Source organism: Enhydra lutris, unplaced genomic scaffold (genome assembly GCF_002288905.1).
Source record: "Enhydra lutris kenyoni isolate GAN:26980312 unplaced genomic scaffold, ASM228890v2 scaffoldscaffold11, whole genome shotgun sequence".
NCBI lineage: Eukaryota > Metazoa > Chordata > Mammalia > Carnivora > Mustelidae > Enhydra > Enhydra lutris.
Window position 1 is genome coordinate 41,080,905 of NW_019154095.1, and position 22,532 is coordinate 41,103,436.

At 37.9% G+C, this 22,532-nt stretch overlaps 1 protein-coding gene across 1 annotated transcript in view; it reads left to right on the forward strand.

Moving 5' to 3' along the window:
- The window catches only part of LOC111144504 (pleckstrin and Sec7 domain containing 3), a 615,446-nt gene that overhangs the window by 560,126 nt on the left and 32,788 nt on the right, over positions 1 to 22,532 (forward strand). The window contains exons 13-15 of the mRNA XM_022498815.1: positions 1,285 to 1,442; positions 3,942 to 4,086; positions 14,537 to 14,680. Of these exons, the coding sequence (XP_022354523.1) occupies positions 1,285 to 1,442; positions 3,942 to 4,086; positions 14,537 to 14,680 (447 nt within the window). The remainder of the gene's footprint in view (positions 1 to 1,284; positions 1,443 to 3,941; positions 4,087 to 14,536; positions 14,681 to 22,532) is intronic.

The window sequence follows — 22,532 nt, forward strand, 5'->3', positions numbered from 1 at the left end:
TACACCTTTATGCAGTAATGGGAATTGTAGAACAGATAGGTATAAATATATTGTATTTATTTTAAGATTTCTTTTTATTTTCTTTCTTCATCATGCCACTCTGGAAAACTGTCATTGTCAACAATCTCTGAGGCTTAATAAAATAGATTTGTTGCAATTTAAAGTAGTAATTTCATCATTTAATATTATAAATTTTGGTAATCTTTATATTCCTATTGGTATTCACTGTGTATTTTAGGTTTTCCTTACCTTTGTCTCTCAGAACTGTCACTGACCGATCATTATAGGATCAACGTTTGTTTCTGTTGATTTCTCACTCCATTTGAATTAATAGCAATAGTATGTTGAATTGCTTGATTTGTGGAGGTGTTGGGAGAAGGAAGTAGGAGGTATGACAAAGTGTCATTGTTTTTTTGGAAATTTATAAAACCAGACTGTGATAAGAGAATAGATAATGTCTTCCTTTTAGGATTTTTTTTTAACTAATTAGAAGGTAAGAAGAGGAGTGTGTGCTTATGTATGTTTTCTTCACAGAAATGCAGGTTTATTTAGCATCATGTCTGACAGATTACAGGAAGGGGAAAGAAGGGACCTTACACCCTAGAAAACATCTCCTAAAACAGTTCATAATGCCTACTGTATTTAATTGCTTTCTTTGAAGTCTTTTTTTATTCTAAAGGACCTAGGGAAACTACTAAATGTAAGAGTATGATAATAATAATCAAATTTGCTTTAAATTCTCATTATTGTACTAGTTGGAATTTTTGTTGTTGTTATTTTGGAGGGAAGCCATACAGAAAACCTTTATAAATTCTGTGAATTGTGTGTAATTCATTCCTAAAGATAAAAGTGCATCTGCACAGGACACCTTCCGTTTTATGTAATTTTATCCATTTTCCCAATTTATTATATAATACAGCTAAGCTTCTCCTGAACAGTAAACTGATTTTCCTCTTCTCTTTCAAAGAACAGCTAGAGGAATCATTTTATTTTACTGTTCATTTTCCTTTGATAATATTGGACTCAAAAGAAAGTATCAAGAAAATACAGTATCTTTAGAGTAAAGAAAACAATGGCATGGTTTACACCATCAGTGTAATTCTGTTGATGGGTATCTGAAGTAGCAAAGAGTTGTTTTTATAACATGTCACTTTCTTCATGCACTTTCATGGATTTTCTAATTTTTTTTCTTTTAGCTTTAGAGGGTTTTTTTCCCTTATCATAAAAAGAGGAGGTGAAATCTGAACATGATCTTGTCTTGGTTTTCTTTGTATCCATCTATAGGATGAATATAAACCAGAAAAAGCCCTGTCTGAAGAGGATTTGAAAAACGCTGTGAGTGTGCATCACGCGCTGGCATCCAAGGCCACAGACTATGAGAAGAAGCCGAATGTGCTTAAACTTAAAACTGCTGACTGGAGGGTCTTGCTTTTTCAAGCCCAGTATGTTTCACTGGTTTGGTTTCGTTTCTTAGTTTGCATAGCATCACCTTATACCAAGGCATAGAATCAGAGTCTACAGAGGAAACTGAGTTAGATTCAAAGTCATTAATTGGTTCCCCTAGAGAGACAACTAAGAAAACTAGAATCAAAAATAGAAACCCTGGGTTCCAGTTTTTTGTTAGCTACAAAGTAGCCCTGTGAATTTCAGTCAGCCACTTATACCATATCTAGAACTTAATCTTAATCTAGAACTTAAGGGTTGTGGTGTACAAATTTTATCACACAATAAGTAAAATAGACCTAAATTCAAACCACCATTTCCTAGCTCTTTGTCCTGACGTGTAATTTAACCTAACCCTGAACCTTAGCTTGTCACTAATGCAGATGATAATGTTTTATCTCACAAGGTTCTTGTGAGAATTAAATGAAATCAAGTATGTAAGTACTTCCTACAGTGCCTGGCACATAGAAACTGTTCAGTAAGTATAGATGTCCACTTTGTTCCCTCTCTCTTTCTTCTCTCTCCTTCTGAGCTCTAATAGTCTGTGATAAAACTAGAAGAAAAAGATAAAATTATGTTGTGGCCAAGGAAATGGAATAGATTGCCAGTTTAATAAGGGGTCCATGACAACCTTCAGATTAGAAGTGGACTCCTTCACATGGAGAATTCTGGATTTGTGAAGTAAGAAACTGAGCTTCTAGAATGGGAATTTTTATAGGACCACATAGCATCAGTGTTAATTCTGTGGCAGTGTTAATTCTTCATGGGATGCTTTCCACAACCTGTACTTGACTTCAGAATCATTCTCAACACAACCCCACCAATTGATCACAGTTGGCACTGGTCTTAAAATTTGACATCAAGATAGTGAGCACAAGTATCTGCATGCTTGTTGATCATAGCAATGTAAGATCAAGAAAAGAAATAAGAACAACAGCAGGTGCTCTGGTGGTTTATGAATGTTGAATTTGCCAAGGTATGAAATTGCTGACATCAGGTGAGGAGGAAGCTGTAAGGAAATCCAAGTTACACAGGATTTTTTTTAGTGTGGGAGTAAGACAGCTTTAACACCACAGAGGGAATCATAGCCAGATGTATAATTACAGCTATTAGTCATCAGAGTCCTTCAAATTATTCTATTCCCCATTTTTTTTTTTACTAAAATACCAAATATGATAACCAAAAAGCTCTAATTACTTCAGACAGAATTGAATCAACAGAGCCAGAGAAATCAAATTAGAGAAGCGTATGGGGTGCAAAGAGGAGTTGATTTCTAGAGTAGTCTCTCAGAGTCATCAGGAAATGATTTTATGTGGACTGACGTTTTGTCCATCTTCTGTTTACTGATTATATACATAGTGGATCAACTATCCTGGCTCATGACTATTTCTCCTATTCGATTTATGAATTCACAAATATTTATTAAGTGCTGTCTGTGCTGGTCTCTGCAAATATATGACATTCAAGTTAAAAGTATATTAATAACATCAGATGATTTTCACATCCTGTCAGGTAGATTTTTAACATCTGATTAATCTCACCTGGGTTAAGTATACAATTCAATTATTTTTTAGCATATTTACAGAATTGTGCAACCATCACCAAAATCCAGTTTTGGAACACTTCTGTCACCCCAAAGAGATCCTTCATGACCATTTTGTAGTCACTCTCTGTTTTTACCCCATCCCCAGACACCACTAATCTCCTTTCTGTCTCTATAGTATTGCCTTTACTGGACTTCTCATATACATGGAACCTTATAATGATATATGTTTGGCTTTCTTCACTTACCACAAAGTTTTAAGGGTTCAAGATGTTGTAACATATATCTCCACTTCATGCCTTTAGTGCTGAGCAGTGGTCCACTGTATGGATGTATACCACATTTTTAAAATTCATTCACTAGTTGATAGACATTTAGATTGTTTCCCCTTTTGGACTCTTATGCTTTCAGATACAAATCTTTTTGTGCCTATATGTTTTTATTTCTCTTGGGTGTATACTTAGAAGTAGAATTGCTGGGTTATATGATAAACCTATAGTTAACTTTTCAGGAAACTCAAAGCTGCTTTCCAAGTGGGTGTTGCCTTTTTACATTCCTTTTAAATTCTATCAATTTTTCCCGCAGTTGGATTTTAAAATTGAATTATGTGATTGGAAGAGATGAGTTAATTTTTTAATTTTTGACTGAGCTTAGTATCAAAGTAAGGGGTTAATATTTAATATCAAGTTATTTTGCTTTTTTCCCCCTTTTGTATCCTTGAGGAATAATCACAGTCTTATACTATAATGATCATGGGTTCCAGGGCCTCTTATTTCCATGGTGATTGCTGTTGAAAATGTTAAATCTCAATGAAATTTTGTCAGGAGTTAATTGTACCAAGAAAAATAAATAAATGATTTTATGTGCCATTTTAAATTGGTAATAAGAAATGGGCTAGGCGTGATGTATTTAAGATAGAGAAATAACCTGATGTAAATTTATCTGTTTCTCATAGGAGTCCAGAGGAAATGCAAGGGTGGATAAACAAAATTAACTGTGTTGCAGCTGTATTTTCTGCACCACCATTTCCAGCAGCCATTGGATCTCAGAAAAAGTTTAGTCGTCCACTTCTGCCTGCTACTACAACAAAATTGTCTCAAGTAAGTCATTTTGATAGTGCTTTGACTTTGGGAAAAAATACTTTATAAAATAATCTTATTAACATTTGATTGGAATAATACTACACATTTTGACAGCAAGGGTAAGCCCTTGCCTTGGAAGGTGTATTGTATAAATGGGGCAAAATGTAGTGTACTGGGTTTTACACTTCGTATTGGAAGCTGACACAACTGAGTCATGGTTGGTAAAACACATAGTTGGAATACGTTTCAAATGTTTGCTACTCAGTCATAGGGGATTAGTTTACTCTGGTTTTATTATTTTTTTTTAATTGAAGTATAGTTGACACACCACATTACGTTAGTTTCAGGTGAGCAGCATAGTGATTCAACAACTCTCTGAGTTATGCTCTGCTCACCACAAGTGTAGCTGCCATCTGTCCTCATACACATTATTACAATACCATTGACTATGCGACCTATGCTGTACTTTTCATCCCCGTGCCTTACTCATTCCATATCTGGAAACCTACTCCTCCTATTTTCCTTCATCCATTTTGCCCATCTTCTACCCCTCCTCCCCTCTAGGAACCATTAGTCTGCTTTCTGTATTTATGGATCTGTCTCTGCTTTTTGCTTATTTGTTTATTCATTTGTTTTGTTCTTTAGATTCCACATATAAGAGGAATTATATAGTATTTGTCTTTTTCTGTCTGATTTATTTCATTTAGCATTATACCCCTCTTCGGTCCATCCATGTTGTTACAAATGGTGGGCTTAGGTTTTTGATTTTGTTTGTACTAACAGCTTATATTTTTTAAATAACTGGCTGGGGTTAGACATCCTGGCTTGAAAACAAGCTTTTTTGAAATTTGTTTATTCATGCATTTATTCATTCACTCATTTTATTGAACTTTTCCCATATCCCAGGCTGTATTTGATGCTGGGTATATAAGAATATTCCCAGGGATCCACTATCCACAATACAAAGGGGAAGAGACTTCCCTACCTTCAGGGAGGAGCTAAATGGACCATGTGGGTTTTCCTAGGTAATCCAGACAACATACAGTAGAGCAGTATTCCAAATGTAGTCATCTAAGTTTCTCTTCTGTTGTCGGATTGATCTCTCTAAAGATCATATTTTATGTCCCTCTCCTCCTTAAAACTCTGTTCTGAGGACACTGTAAACAGGCCAGTTTTGCCAATTTTAAACCTGTCTGCAGTGCCCCTATTGCCATTGACTAGTTAAGGATTTTGGAAGGTAGTTTGATGTCCTTGTGAATTTCTTTTTGGTGCAGTAATAGAAATAGTTTCATCTGGCTCTAGTCAACCAGGTGTTGATGTTAACTGACTCCTCTAGCTACCTGATATCATAGATTATCAACACATTTTGTGCCTGTTACACTTAAGAGACTATTTTAGGCTCTGGAGACAGAAAGATGAATGAAACCCACATATTCTCTGAATACAAAACGTGCAAGTAAGTATAATACAGTTTGATTAGAGCACAGGAAGGTAAGTCCGAGTGCCATGTATAGTGGAAAAGGAAGTATGGTGTCTTATATGAAACTTAAAGGATGGGTAGCAATTAGATGTGGTGTGGCAAGAGAAAATGATGCAGCAGAGGGTCAAAAAGGCCCAGAGGAGAAAGCACTGAGATGTGAGAACCACATAAAAGTTATCAAATGTGACTTGAGCACAATATATTGAGAAAAGGGAAGATGCATTCCTCTGTAAAAGTAAGTATGGCCAAATGATGAAAGGTCTTCTATGTCATGTGTAGGATTTTGGATGCGTCACTGGTTCCCCAACATCTTTAGGGTAACAGTTTAAGCAGGAAAGTAATGTGACCAAATTTGTGCTTCAGAAATTATTTATGTTACAATAGGAAGAAAGTATTAGAGGAAGAAGCTACTAGAAGCAGAAAGCCTAATTTTCATGGTATGGGAGGGGCGCCTGGGTAACTCAGTCACTTAAGCATCTGCCTTCAGCTCAGGTCGTGATCCCAGGGTCATGGGATCTAGCCTCCCTCCCCCTGCAGCATTGGGCTACCCTGTGCAGCAGGGAGCCTGCTTCTCCCCTCTTCCTCTGCCTGCCGTTCCCCCTGCTTGTTCTCTCTCTCTTTCTCCCAAATAAATAAATAAATCCTTAAAACAAAACAAATAAAATAAAATAAAGGCAGGGGAAATAATGAGAGGAAAAATTATTTGTAGAAGAGATGGATAGATGTGGAAGTATTTGAGACATCTTGAGAGTGTGGAATGAGTGTTCCCAGTGGCTTATTGAAGTAAAGGAATAAGGACTATCATCTAGGCTTCAGCAGCTGGGGATTGTGCTGTCTTGCTGACTTGGCTTTTGTGACCTCACCATCTGGTTTTCATCCTGTTGTTTCTTCCTAGGGTTCTTTCCTGGGTCCTTTTCCTCTTTCTGCTTCCAAATGTTGCAATGCTCAGTGCTCAGAAGGAGACCAAAATGGATATTTGAGAAACAATTTTTCTGTTGTCAAGAAAAAACAGGGAGAATGTTGTGCCAGGAAAGGGGAGAAAGAGGAGAGAGGTCAGGTAAAATTAGTACAAAAAATATCTCCTATGAAGTGGCAGGAGGTCATCGGGTCCCTTGGTGAGAGCAGTTTGTGGAGTGATGGGAAGAGAACCACATTTGTCTTCTTTGAGAAAGGATTGGAAAGTAGGAAGGAAGCGGAGGAAGGGAATACATACAAGTCTTGCCGTGAGTTCATAAAAAATAGACTGGTGGTAAGAAGAGAGGAGACATGATTTAATGAAAAATTCTTTTGGTTTTGTTAATTTATAATTATTATTAACATGAATTAGATACTCCCATGTAAGCATTACTATTGCTTTGTTGTTCACAGACTACAAAAATACAAAAACAAAAACAAAAAACTGTTAAGAATAGAGAGGACCAGGCCAGTTCGCTTTACAAGGCAGAATGGCATTTAATTTTCAAGTCTAACCAAATGGTAAGAGAACAGGTCATCTTATGATGACCAAAAGGTTTATTAGCAGAATTCTCCATCTACCCACCTAAACTATGACCTCTTAAAGCAAATGCGTTCCCCCACTTTAATTTCGGGTACTTGAAATAGACAGTAAGCCATATTATATAAGGTATGAGAAGAAAAAAACAATTGAACAACTAACCAGAGCAACAAATACCTTCAGAAGTTGGGTTTTGTTCTGTTAATTTCACGAGGGATTTTCCAGTACTTACTTTTCAATAGATTGGTCTTTCTCACAATCATTCTTATAAAAGATCCAGGAAAAAGATGAGTTGAAGTTTAGAAGGAGCATTAATAAGCATAGAGCAACTTACAAGTTTTAACTTCTTCTTTCCTTACTATGGATCTACACTTCTATTTACTTTCTACTTTGAAAATGTACTTGTGTTCTATTTATGTATGGGCTATATTTTAGTAAGTCACTGGCACATGAAAATGAATGTGTTTCTCTATTTGTGTATTTTTTTACCATGAGACCAGGTAAGCAAGCACCTTTTCCAAGGCAAAAATCTTTTATTTTAAACAAATGTTTTACACTGGAACTAAAAATAGAATGCATAAAATTTTTAATATTTTTCCTCATTTTGAACATAAATCCATAGAGATACAAAAAAAAAAAAAAACCCTGCTTATGTAATGTTATCAAATGATGTATTTAGGATTTTAAATAAGGCAATAACCAAAAAGAGACATGCTTCTTTATCGCTTATGACAAGATGACCAAGTACTTTCAGGAATTTAATTACCTTGTTAAAAAAATAATAATAAAATAAGATGTTTTCGTCCTCCACAAATAAATCACCAAGCCTTTGTGGGCCTCAGTTTTCCAACTGGAAAATTGAGAAGACTGTTCTAGAGTGTTTTTAAGGTTCTTTCATTAGCTCTGTATTTTTTGCCAGGGTCATTGTGTTTTTTTACTTAAAAATGAAGATGTTTTGCCTTTGAGAGTAGTAGGACAATTTAGAAATAAATATGTAAAATGAAGCATGTAATAAAGAATAGCTTAGAAAGAGGGAGAGAAGAGTTAGGCTACATGCAGCCTGTTCAGTATTTGGTGTACCCTCCACATCAAATAGAGACTTTTGTGGGGATATCTTTGGAAGAGTTATCATAGTGCACCTTCAGTGAATCCTGGAATGCATGTCTAGATGCACCCACAAGTTTTCCAGTACCTTGAAGACTACTAGTCCTTGTGATTTAGCCCTGGCATTACCAACCTCAGCACAAGTGCCATTTTAGCCTAGATAGTTCTTTGTTGTGGGGGTTGTCCTTTGAATTGTAGGATGTTTAGCAATATCCCCAGCACTACCCACTAGATACCAGTATCATCCCCCTAGCTGTGACAACCAAAAATGTCTGCAGACATTGCCAAATATCCTGTGGGGTCAAAACCCACCCCACTGCTACCTGCTGCTATTGAGAACCATTGAATTAGCCCAGCCATCTTTCCTTTCTCCATACACCCACAGCCTGGCTATGACTCCCCTAAATGCCAGAACTACTTGGATAATTTTAGTTTATAAAATTCATGTGTAACAGTGTGAGTACCCTACTGGAAAGAAAACTTAATAGTGTTAGGAAAAAACTAAACAGGCAATTAAAAGATTGTTTGGTGCTTTTAAAGACATACTGTTCATCATCACCCTGTCATTTACAAGCTTTAATTTATTCTTGTCTTCTATCCAAAACATATTAGCCTTCATTATTAAAATTGATTATTATCAGTGCAGTGTTGTTCTTTCTGAACAACTCTGCTGTGTAGGAGTCATCTTCTTAGTTGTTTTCATGGCAGGGTTGCCAAGCACATTTTTCTTCTTTTGGGGATATTGAAAATTTAAGTTTTGTTTCTCCTTCTGGTACAGTACTCTAAACTTAGGATTTCATGGTTGGCCCTCTTCAGGATCTATTCAGGACCTCTCTTTCTACTCATCAAAGCAGTCATTTTCAGCTTTAATGTGTACAGAAATGATCTGGGGACTTGTTGAAAGTGCACGTGTCCCAGCATCCCCATACCAGGTTAATGAGGTCCAGGTCAGGGGCCCAGGAACATGAATGTTTTAAGACAGACCAGGTATCCAGCCTGCAAGCCGTGCAGATCATACTTAAAGGGACTGCACTGTAATCCTTACAATCCCTACTGTGTCTTTCACTCCTTTTTTGGAGACGCGTGAAACTGAAGTGGGCTCTTGGGCTAGCTCAGCAATAGAAATTGACAAGAAGCCAAACGGGAGTTTCAAGCAAGGCTTTAGTGGGACAGGGGAGTCAACACAGAGGAAAGCTCCGCAGGCTGACTTCCCTGAGGCAAGGTTAGGGAGAGTTCTTAAAAGAAAGTTGGGTGGAAAAGGGTACTTTGTAAGCATGTAGAGGTGGGGGTTTATTAGAACCTACGCATTTAAAATTCATGCTTCTTCATATATCACATGTCAAAATAACGTGAAATCTCCACCTGGGTGGGATTTTTAGTATTATTATGAGGGAAGAAGTCCAAAAAAGTCCAGCACTGGGGTCCATCTTGGTGCAGATTGGTTTGGTCTGGTCTTTACCAGTCCTTGTAGTAAGTATCTTCCTGGTCAGTAAGCATCCTCCCTCTGCATTCCTGCAAGATGTGCTACTCAAGAAGCACAGTTTTATCTTTTTTTTTTTTTTTTTTTCACCTTTGGAGAAGGCAAGGAATACTGGATTTCACAGTCAGGGTTGGGAGACCCAAGTCTAATCCCTGCTCTGTCTCACTTGCACCTTATGGAGTTACCATTTCCTGATATCTAGTTCTGTTTTCTTCTTTGAATTTCCACCCTCTCCTGTAAAGTTCTGAATCAATGATCAATGATTATTTGAATCACTAACCAGTGATTAGTTTGATCACTAAATGCTAATTGTTGAAGGCCAGGCCTTGTGATAAACACTGATTTGAAACAAAGGAAAGCCTTCTGCTTGCTTCTCACCTCTCTTTTTATCCTGTGGTTTGACCATTAGGGCAGTTATGGCCAAGAACCAGATGAGTGTGGCAGGGTTCTTTCATAATCTGGCCCCTACATTGAGGGCAAGAAGAGAAGAAAGAAGGAGACCACTTCAAATTGGTAGGTGGCAGTTTTAATAAGCAAGGGAACTTACTTAAGAGGCCTGTCTTGGGTGGCCACAAGGTGAGTCAATCTTTGCACCCACATGCCAGAATCATGAAGTTTAGATAGAGGCCTTAATTGAGTTCAGTCTTGTATACCATACAGATGGTCTCAAAAACATACCACTATTTTGAGGCTGTGTCCTTAGGGCAGCTTCTAGCTTGGGAAGGGGAGGCAAATGCACATTTCATGGACGAGGTGGAGGTGAGGAGCCTCCAGTTGCTCAGGTCCAGCTTGCCTTTCAGCTAATGCATCTCAATGACCTCCTCCGACAGGCAGGGATCTGGAGCAGTGGAATTTCAGAGTAGGAAGTCATTCTTGTAACTGTGTCCCTAACTGGCCAAAACCACACGCTTCCCGCCTGACTACATTTTATACTTTTAGTCACAAATCCTGTCACTTCTGCATCTTAAATATCTTTCATATCCTACCCACATTCCTTAATTCAGACTTTTGTCATCTTTCACCTATATCACTGGTCTCCTAACTTTTTTGATCATTCACCTTATATAATAGTAAATATTTGAGCAGATATCCTCCAACATATGTATATATTTTTATAAAATATACTACATGTCCTGTTATCAACAAGATGGAAAAATGTTAGTGTTAATCATTAGGAATGTTAATCATTAGGGAAACATAAATCAAAATCAGGAGATATCACTTTATACTCATTACAGTGGCTATAATTTAAAAAAAAAAACTTCAAGGAAAAGAATGTGTTGGTGAGGATGTGGAGAAATTACAACTTCAGTATGTTGCTGGTGGGAACATAGAATAATGTAGCTACTTTGGAAAATAATTTGGTGGTTCATCAAATGATTAAACATAGAGTTAACATGTGACCCAGCAATTCCACTCCTACTTAGATAGCAGGAGAATGAAAACATAAACCCACACAAAATCTTTTACACAAATGTTCATTGCAACCAAGGGTGGAAATGGCCATCAGCTGGTGAATAGATGAATGAAATATGATATATACATACAATGGAATATTATTCAGTTGTAAAAAACACAATGAAGTACTGGTACATCCTGCAAAGTGGATGAACCTTGAAAATATTCCACTAAGTGAAAGAAGGCAGTCACAAAAAGAAACATTGTGTGATACCATTCCAAAAGGAATAGGAAGCTAAAATGTCATAAAATTGTAGTGATGGTTGCACAACCCTGTGACTATACTAAAACTTAACTAAATTACACACTTTAAATGGGTAAATTATGTGGTATGTGAATTATATCCCAAGGCTTATTTTTTCCCAGTGGATCATCTTGCCTGGGTTGCAAACAACCCACTTTGAAAAACTCTGACAGATTATTTGCATAACCACTTGAGATCTCTGTTCCGACAGTCTTGCTTTTCTCTAATCCATCCTTTACAGTTGTGGCTAAAATATGACTCATGTACTATCACTTAAAACTAATGGGCTCACTTTCGCCAACAAGATGCAGTCCACACTCCTTGGCATTGCCTTAAATGGTTCACTACACTTCTCCAGAATAGATAGATTTTATATTCATTTCTTAGACATCTGTATTTAACATATATTGAGTACTCAATAAACAATGAAATCATGTTGAAGTTAATGCAGACGCTCACTAAACTGTTTATAAAAATCTTTAAATCTCTTAAACATAAAATCTTTCTGATGGCGCCTTCAGAAAGAGTTCAAACTGAGTTAAAGCAGTTGTTCTTTATTCTAAATTCCATATAGCTTGGGTTCAAGGCTGTAATATTTAGCAATTTGTCTTATAAGTTTCCCAGAAGATTTTTAGAGATGTCATTACCTTCTAAATCACCTACCTATTTTAAAACAGCACAAAGGAAACAGTCTGAGCCCTCCCTTCTTTACCTCTCCTCCCCATTGGAATAACACTGGTTTTCAGTGAATATCAAATTTTGGCAAAGATCCAGAACAATGTGAATTTTTAAGCCTACTATAGAAATGTAAACTGGTGGAAACACTTTAAAAAGCATGTTAGTGTCCTCTTAAAGATAGACATTCTAAAACCCCAAAATTCTCCATCTTAGTGATTACACTGTAGGACAATTCTTGCTCATATTCACTAAGCAGCATGTTCAATGTAGCATCATTTATAATAGCCTAAAGACACCTGAAAACAGCCTAAACATCCTTCAGTGAAATTATAGTATATCATATAGTGTCCTATAGTTAAAAGGAAGAAACCAGAACATATATGTGAGTAAATCTCAGAAACATGCTGAATGAGAAAACAAGTCACCAAAGGAAACCTATGAAGTATAAAAACCTATAGAACATAATTTTCTATTTTTATGGATCTTTGTATTTATAAAGGAGTAGCATAGAAAAAGAATTAGATAGGGTGCCTGGGTTGCTCAGTCAGTTGAGGGGCAGATTCTTGATTTGAGCTTAGGTCATGAACTTAGGGTTGTGAGATCAAACACAAGTCAGGCTCTGTGCTTAGCGGGGAGTCTGCTTGCGATTCTCTCCCTCTGCCCCTCCCCCTGTTCTCTCTTTGTCTCTAAAATAAATAAGGGGCTCTGGGATGGTTCAGTCTATTAAGCATCTTCCTTTGGCTCAGGTCATAATCCCAGGGTCCTGGGATCGAGCCCCATGTCAGGCTCTCTGCTCAGTGAAAAACCCGTTTCTCCTTCTCCCTCTGTCCCTCTCCTCCCCTGCCCCTGCCCAGTCCCTGCTTGTGCTCTCAATCCCAAAACTCCAGCATCATGACCTGAGCTCAAATTCATAATGTGGCATGTTTATATAGATAGATAGTTACATATACCCTCACATCATAAATTAAAATTATTAGGATTTATCACCTCTAAATTGTTCTTCTAGATTTGAATTATAGGCTTAAATTGACAGATTTATTACACAGTTGCTTTATGGTTTAAATTCTTCATCTGGCAACTATGTATGCTGATCTTGGATTTAAATAGTAATTTTAATTTATAAAAATACCATATGGAAAAAATTCAACTGGGAATTGTGGTGATGATGTATTGTACATGTTAATTTTTTACCTTTAACTCTGCTTGTGATTAGGGTGCCATGAGTTTGAGAAACAGAAGGGGAAAACTCATCTTGTTTGTTTTTGTTTATTTGTTTTTAATGCCATGCAATAAATTGATATGTCCTCAAATATGAACTTAATAAAGGACGGAAATCCCTTTTGTCTGCTCTTTTAAATAAATAAATAATGTTGCTATTATACAAACTATATTTATCACCTAGTTTAATCAGTTCCTCTTCATTCACTTTCATCCGTTTATATCTTATTGTACATGTAAAGTTTATATTCAGCATGAATTTGGATAATATATATGTGAAAGTAGAATAGTAAAAAAGCAATCATACAATTATAGGAATGCAAGAAAATTCCAGTCTCTTTGTTTCATTTTTAAAATGTTCCCAGGGGGGTTGATAGTATCATAAGGCAATAAAAATGGTGCCCCTCGAATGGAAGTTCTTTGACATAGTATCAAACATGTTGCATTGGTGCATGGTGCCTATAGTAACACCTTTCAGGCAAGAATTGCTCTATAGGTCATTCAATTGAATCACTAGTTTGGGTCAATAAGATTTTGAAGGAAGTCAGAACCTCTACTACTTTGGAGGGAAAAATCATAGATTGCTGCATTTTTTAGAATATCATCTGAAAGGGATGCCTGCGTGGTTCCTTTGGTTAAGCATCTGCCTTCGGCTCAGGTCACGATCCCAGCAGGGTCTTGGGGTCAAATCCCACGTCCAGCATCTTGCTCCACAGGGAGCCTGCTTCTCCCTCTGCCTGCCACTCCCCCTGCTTGTGCTTGCTCATGTGTGCACTCTCTCTCTGACAAATAAATAATAAATCTGTTTTAAAAAAGGTATCATCTGATGGCTTACAGAGAATTATTTCTTGGTGGCATTGCTTTCTTAAAAAGTGGGGGGGCAACTAAGCAGAAAGGCTGTAAATTCACTGTGACAGATGGGGAAATAGCAGCATTGCTGAGTGGACAGGAAATGGAAAAGCCAAATTATGCAGGATTCTGAGGATGGGTGCTTAACTGGTGCCTTGCCTTTTGAAGTATTTCTTAGGAAGTCTGTTCTCAACTTCATGACAGCTACATTTGAAAGTATTTGGTTTGAAAGTATTTGGCTCTGAAAGTATTTGGTTTTGTAACAAGGGGCCCGGTTGTCATTTTGCAAATGTACATGTGAATACTAGTCTGAGAAGGTTGGTAAGATGTGGCAGTGGAGGTACATTGAACTGTTTTGATGAATTGAAGTCATTCATCATAAGGGATCTTAAAAAGTACTCTGTGATTTTTTTTTAATTGATTTACTTTCTGGATGCTAAATAGCTTAATAATTTCCTGCAGGAGGAACAGCTGAAATCTCATGAAAGCAAGCTGAAGCAGATTACCACTGAGCTGGCTGAGCACCGCTCATATCCCCCAGACAAGAAAGTTAAAGCCAAGGAGATAGATGAATACAGACTGAAAGATCACTATCTGGAGTTTGAGGTATGTCGAACCTAAATGTAATAAATGCCTATATCTAAGTTATTTTATGATTTTTCCATGAGGCAGTTTTTTTTTCAGCTGCCGTGCTATAGGAAGTGTACCTCAACCCTGACTCTAACTTGGGAGCTGCAGGCATGGTCTAGATCATGGCAGCCCCCCTCGTGTTCAGGATCCTATATAAGTATCCAACAAACATAAAAAAAAAAAAATAACTGTCAGTTTATGTGCTTAAAAGCAAATGGCCTGCTTGGTTAAGCTAATGTGTGCCTGCTGTGAGAAAAAACAACAGTAGATGGACACACCAGAATGGATGGCTGCTTTCCCTGTGTCTGTATCTCTTCCAGCAGAGTTTGAGTCAAAAACAAAAACAAAAACAAAACAAAAAAACCATAGTGAAGGGAATGAGCTACAGGGTGACATGAAACATTATCTTCTTCATGCCTATTCTTGCTGTTCAGCAACACTGATGCATTTTTCCTCTCTCCACCTGTATCCTTCAGAAGGAGATTAATAAATAGATCAATTGTGGCACATCCATCCATGTACTATATATAACAAGTGTGGTTATTAAAAAGAATGGGGAGGATCTATAATCTCTGGAAAGGTGAGAAATGTAAAACCAAGTTGAAAGCAGTATATATAGCAAATGTTAGCTTTGGCTACATTTTTTCCCGTTAGACAGTGTTGTTGTAGGAAAGAACTTTAGGGATCAAAGCCAACGACCAAGAAAGAATTCTTGAGACATCTTTGTTGCAAAACGGTGGTTTTATTAAAGCACAGGGATAGGACCCATGGGCAGAAAAAGCTGCACTGGGGTCATGAGGAGTGGTCCATCATATACTTTCAAGTTGTGAGGGTTTTAAGAGATACTGTAAGTCTCTAAGGAGTGTTGGAGGCAAGGTTTCCAGGACCTTGAGGGGCTACCTATTGTTGGGAAAAGGTCACTTATTACCATCTAGTAAAACCTGAGTCATGAGACCCTTTAGATGTATATCGGTGGGCCATATGCTTGGGGGATGATTGCCAACATATATCTTGATGGGTAGAGATGAAGTTTCCAAAGGAATTTTTACATGTTAAAGTAGATTTACAGGATCCTGGGGGTTGGGCTAAGATTACCTGTTGCCCTTAGCAAAATATTAACATTGAGGCAGTTAGAGAAATGTCACTCTGCCTTTTTCAAGGACCTGTCAATTGGCTGCAGGTAGTAAGGAAATTTAATAAAAATTTAATAATTTTTCTTCTGCCTTTACTTCCCACATCAAGTGGCATTCCTCTCTTCAGCGGCTGCCTTGATTTTCCTCTACAACTACCCCCACAATTTGTCTCATTAATAAAGTCCTAATCCTTAATTTAAGAGGATTTGAGTTCTTTCTATGTTTCTACCACACTGGTCTTTTCACAACAGCCTCCATGTATCTTAGTCACATTTCTACCCACTGTCTCTATTTTCAAGCTAAGGTTTTTACCTCCAACAAAGCATTAAAATTAAGACAGTTGGGTGTTTCTTGGAGGAATGTCATTCTCTGTTTGTCTCAAGTCTTTTGTCAATGGGCTGCAGGTTACAAGGAAGTTTAATTTTATCTACATTTCTTTTGCCCTTTTTCTCCACATCAACCTCACGAGCAAAAGACTTGAAAAACATTTTTTAAAAAACAAACAAAAAACCTAAGCAGCTCATCTTTCTTTCCCCAGGCTTGTTCATTCTTGAGAAATGGGAGTATCTCAAAAAGCAGTCATAATTCTTCACACTTCTGGAGTGGCTTTCAAGCTATAGACCCTTTTATTTTCACACATGCTAATTAAATTTCCCAACACCTCAGTCCCCTGTTTCTAGCACTCAACAACTTACTTTGAGCCCTTGACTTGGAAGTCTAAGAGCCTGTTCCAGGAAGTGGGGGTGGCTCCAAGACCATGGAAAGGTTGTCACTGCTAAAAGCACTCCTTAATTTTTAACATACTGTGGTACCTCTTTTCCAAAAATGTAACCTAACAAGAGCAGCATTTTCACTTAATGACATAGAACCTAAACCAAACTTTGTGGGGATAAGTCTTGCTTTCATCACATTATCACCTCAAAGAACCTAAAGATTGTATCCTGCAGCCCCTGGCTCATTAAAATCATAATCCTGTGTTAGGCATATTGGATTGTCTCTCAGGCTGCATTAACCTGTGTCTACCAGGAATGTAGAAGAGTAGACGCTATCTAAAGAGGTTTTTGTAAAAGTAATCCTTTTTTCAAAAATGAATTATTTTTCATTAACTTAAAATTGAAGTAGTATAACTTGTGGAGTCCACTTTGCTATTCTTTCAGCCACCAGAATTTGTCTTGAGTGTACAGAGAGCTTTTGTACAGCATGAAGTCCTCTGCTTTATCAGCAGCATTCCCTGATCAGACTGCTTCATTCCCTCATTCAATCTAATCTCATTCCCTGAATAGGGAGTTTGAGAGTGATTGATCTTTTTTTTAAGATTTTATTTATTTAATTGACAGACTGAGATCACAAGTAGACAGAGAGGGAGGCAGAGAGAAAGGAGGAAGCAGGCTCCCTGCTGAGCAGAGAGCCCGATGCGGAACTTGATCCCAGGGCCCTGGGAACATGACCTGAGCCCAGGGCAGAGGCTTTAACCCACTGAGCCACCTAGGTGCCCCTGGTCATTTTTTTATATTTTGTTTACTGCTCTGTCCTCACTTTCTGAAGCATGCAACTGAGTGCTCAGTACATATTTGTTGAATGAATAAGTGAAATTTTATTATTGTATATAAAAGATAAACATCAAAGAAAGTAATTTGCTAAGACAGCTTAGTAGGTCCCCTGAAATCAGATCTGATAGGCAGGTGAGAACAGACAGCACCTTCTGTAATTCAGTGTGAACCTCAAATGAGCAGTGACAGGAAGGGGAGTTTTAATCCCATCTGCATCCTGTCACCAAGAATCACAGTCAGAGATGAGCTTTCACCTATTTCTGCAAAAAGAGCCTCCCTGAAGTTTCAGAACACAGAAAATTCTTAAAATTTTTTTCTTGATAAAGAAAAATGCTTGTATTTTGTTAGAATATTAAGCTTTTAGTAATTACACTGGGAGTTGTTCCTAAGTTTATGCATTTCAGTTGTTTATATCCCAGATTGCTTTCAATACAACAGTTCTTCATGGTAGGCCAAATTCACAGCTCTTTCTGTGACCGAAAAATATTCTCTTATCAACAATAGCCAAATTATGGAAAGAGCCCAAATGTCCATTGACTAATGAATGGATAAAGAAGATATGGTATCTGTATACACACACACACACACACACATATATATATATATATATATATATACATACTGTGGAATATTACTCAGCCATCAAAAAGAATGAAGTCTTGCCCTTTGCAACACTGTGGATGGAGCTAGGGTGTATTATGCTAAGTGAAATTAGTCAGAGAAAGACAAGTACCATATGATTTCACTCATATGTGGAATTAAACAAAACAGATGAACATGGGGGGGGTGGGAAGAGAAGAAAACCAGAAAACAGGCTCTTAACTATGGAGAACAAACTGAGATTTGCTGGTGGGGAGTGGGCAGGGGAATTCACTAAATGGCTGATGGGTATTAAGGAGGGCACTTGTGATGAGCACCAGGCATTATATGTAAATGGTGAATCACTAAGTTCTACTCATGAAACTAATATTATACTATATGTTAACTAACTAGAATTTAAGTGAAAACTTCAAAGAAAAAAGAAAAAACACTACTTATTATTGCCTCCTAATTTTTCTAGAAGTGTTTGTCCCTGACTGCTACCAATAAGCGCCAAAAAGAAAGAAAGAAAGAAAAACAAACTCTCCAAACTCTGACTGACAATAAGTTACTAGAAATTGTACTAAGTAAAGTAGGTTCAAGGTTTGTTTCATTGTTTTTGTTTTTTGTTTTAAAGTCTATAAAAAGTCAGGGCACCTGGGTGGATTAGTGGGTTAAAGCCTCTGCCTTCGGCTCAGGTCATGATCCCAGGGTCCTGTGATCAAGCCCCACATTGGGCTCTCTGCTCAGCAAGGAGCCTGCTTCCCTTCCTCTCTCTCTGCCTGCCTCTCTGCCTACTTGTGATCTCTCTCTCTCTATCAAATAAATAAATAAAAATCTTTAAAGTCTATAAAAAGTCTACAGTGAGCAAGGAAAGTGGAAGTTCTATTTATCCTACTAGCCTTAGTCTATAAGAAAAATAGAGTCTCATTTATGTAAAGCAACAAATGTCACTCAGAATGGGCTATAATTGAATAAATCCATGCCTGTCTCTTTGTTGACTTTAGGGAGGGAAGGGCAGATATTTTGTTTTTTATTGGATTGGTACCCCCAAACTGTGGCTGTTAATTCTTTGAAAGAGTTCACTTGGAACCTAAACATACTTTTGATAGAGCTTTTAGACATCACAAGTCTCTGTTAAGAAACTCAGCATCATTTTCCAATTTTAAAAAATAAATATCAGAAATAGCCTCACTTCTTTATAAATTATTTCTACTTTATTCAGTTCCCACTTCACTTAAAAATGTCTAAATTGATCTCCATGCTTCCAATGCATTTGGAAATTTTTCAAGATATGAGTGAGATGGATGACTTATATCGAATATAAAAACTTACAGAACCCCAGCCAGTGAAAGCACAGTAGGCTGAGCTGTGCCAAGAAACTCCTGGGACGTTTAAGAAACAACCCTCTTAAAGAGATTCCTTTGATAGCATGGTAGCCTTATAAATTTGGATTTGTTTCTTCAGCTTTAAAGACAATAGCAAGTAGAACTGAGTGAAGATACTATTTACACCAAGATGTTTTTCATGTAAATTAGAGTTTTTTCAGAAGAGAAGTTAAGATGGCAGAGGAGTAGGGGATCCTATTTTTGTCTGGTCCCTGGAATTCAGCTAGACAGTTATCAGATCTTTCTGAGCACCTGCAAAATCAACCAAAGATCTGAGAAAAGGCTTGCTGCAATTCTGTAAATAAAAATGCGACCACTCTTTGCAAGGTAGGAGGTGCACACATGTGAACCCAAGATGACAGATATATCAGAAGGTAAACCACAGGGGGAGGGAGCTTCCATAAACTGGATACCAGAAAGTGTTATAAGCAGCAGATAATAAAACCAGAACTTTGAGAAGTCTGCCTGAAAGGTGCTGGGGCCAAAGTGGGGAGGAATCCCAGATGGGACAGCATGGACTCAGGATCCCCAGAGTCACAAAAAGAAGGTGGGGGGTGGTGCCTGAGTGTGGCAGACTACCCAAGCATCGGAACAGGGAAGCTGGCTGCAAACAGCAAGTCCAGGTGCCAGCTTTCTGCACACTGTTGCCATAAACCACAAACAACTATACTGATCTGGTGATCGATTCCAAGCAGGGGCCCAGCAAGGGGTGGAACTGTGGGGATAGCCCCCTCTATCCCCTGGGAGGAGTGGCGTGAGGGCAGGTCACAGGAGTCCATAAAGTTTGGAGACCTGAAACAGAGTCCTATGCCTGAGATAAAAACAATTGGTCATAGGCTGGGTGAACACAGGATGGAAACCAGGGACACAAGAGTCATTGACTGCGTTTCTGAAGAGTAGGGGGTGCAGACTTTCAGCTCTAGGGCTAAAGATCCAGGGCACTGCCATTTTCACCTCCCACATCAGTGCAGAAACCCTTCAGCAACAAATCAACCACATAGAGCAATCCAGAGCCTCACGCTGAGCGCAGCTTCCTGTCAATGGTGGTCCAGTTCTGCCTGGGGAAAGACACCTGAGAATCAGCCCAACAGGCCTGTCCCTGGAAGACCAGCAGGAACATCCTGTTATTACCAAGTTTACTGATCATGGAGAACTGCAAAACTTCAGCTTTTGGAGAAGCAGTATTTAGAATTTGTGGTTTTTTCCTCTTATTCTTTAGTCTTTCAGTTTTATATTTTTTTTCCTTTTTAGCTATTTTCTTATTATATCAATTTTTTTAAGTCTTTTAATTTTCATTTTTACATTTACATTTTATATGTACATTTTTCATTTTTGGCTTCCTTTCAAATTGTATTCAATTTTATTTTTGTGTGTCTATGTTTTTCTTTCTTTCCTATTTTGAGATCTGGCTTCTTCTAGCAACAGACCAAAATACATCCAGGATCTAGTTTATTGGTCTGTTCAGCTTCTTTCATTTTATTCTCTTCTTTTGTTTGTTTGTTTCTGTTCCCTTCTGATTTGTTTAGCGTATTTTTTTCTGTTGTCATTGTTGCTATTTTCCTACTTTCTTTCTCTTTCATCTGGTATTTTCTGGACATAATGACAAGATGGAAAACTCACCCCAGAAGAGAGAACTCATTGCCAGGGATTTAATCAATAGGGACATAAGTAAGATGTTGGAACAACATCTTACATAAGTAAGATGTTGGAAAAAACTATAGAAGACAATAAGTAATTCCTTACTAGAGAAATAAAAGAACTAAAAATCTAATCAGGTTGAACTAAAAAATTCTCTTACTGAAACAATAAAAAAATGGAGGCTCTAACTGCTAGGATAAACAAGGGAGAAGAGAGAGTCTTGGAGAAGACAAAATGATGGAGATTAAGGAAGCTAAGAAACAGATATAAACAGCAAAACAGTATTAGAATAATTGGGGCCCAGAGGAAGAGGAGAGAGAGAGAGAGAGAGAGAGAGGAGCAGAAGATTTATTTGAAGAAATTTTAACAGAGCTTTCTTGATCTGGGGAACGAAACAAGCATTCAAGTCCAGGAAGCACAGAAAATGCCCCTCAAAGTAAATAAAAGTACATCAAATCTCAACATATAGTGAAGCTTGCAAATTTCAGAGATAAAGAGAAAAACCTAAAAGCAGCTTGGAAGAAGAGGCCCTTAACCTACAAGAATAAAAACATAAGGCTGGCAACAGAGTTGTCCATAAAGACGTGGCAGGCCAGAAAGGGCTGACATGATATAGTCAAGGTGCGAAATGAGTATGCAGCCAAGAATACTGTATTCAACAAGGGTGTCACTCAGACTAGAAGGAGAGAGAAAGAGCTTTCAGGACAAACAGAAATTAAAAGAATTAATGATCACTGAACTAGCCCTGCAAGAATTATTAAAAGGGATCCTTTGAATGAAGAGAGAGCCCAGGGAGACAAGATGGCGGGGAAGTAGGAGGAGGCACTGTTTCAACCTGTACCCTAAAGTGATTACCTACCAAAGAACTTGGATCACCCATGATCAGCCTGAGATTAGAATTATACATGTCTGGATCTCTACAGGGGTAGAAGATGCCAGTGGGCAGGTAAAGTGGAGTGGAAACTTCGGACTGATATTGGAAGATAAACAAAAGGGAGAGGGAGCCACCAGAAGCCACCCATTGGAAATTAATACCCCAATACAAGAGTGCCCTGCGACTGGGGACCAGCACTAACTTGGAGTCTGGTTAAAAGCACTCAAAAAGAGCAAAGGATCGCGGGGGGAAATTCTGGGAATCGGGGCAGTTAGTGACAGGGTCTTAAGTCCCCGGACCCAGGACAGCCACCACTGGCGCTGAGCCAGAGAGAGTGTGGTGAAGAAACCAGGTTTTGGTTCCTGAGCCGCCAGCACATCTGAGAGCGCATGGGGTTTGGCTCCCGTGAGCCACCGTGTTAGATGATCTAACAATTGTAAGTATCTATGCCCCCAATATGGGAGCAGCCAATTACATAAGAAAACTGTTAATCAAGATAAAGAGTCATATTGATATGAATACATTAATAGTAGGAGATCTTAGAAATAGACAGATCTTCGAAGCAGAAAATCAATAAAGAAACAAGAGCCTTGAATGACACATTGGACCAGATGGACCTCATAGATATATACAGAACATTCCACCCTAAAACAACAGAATACTCAT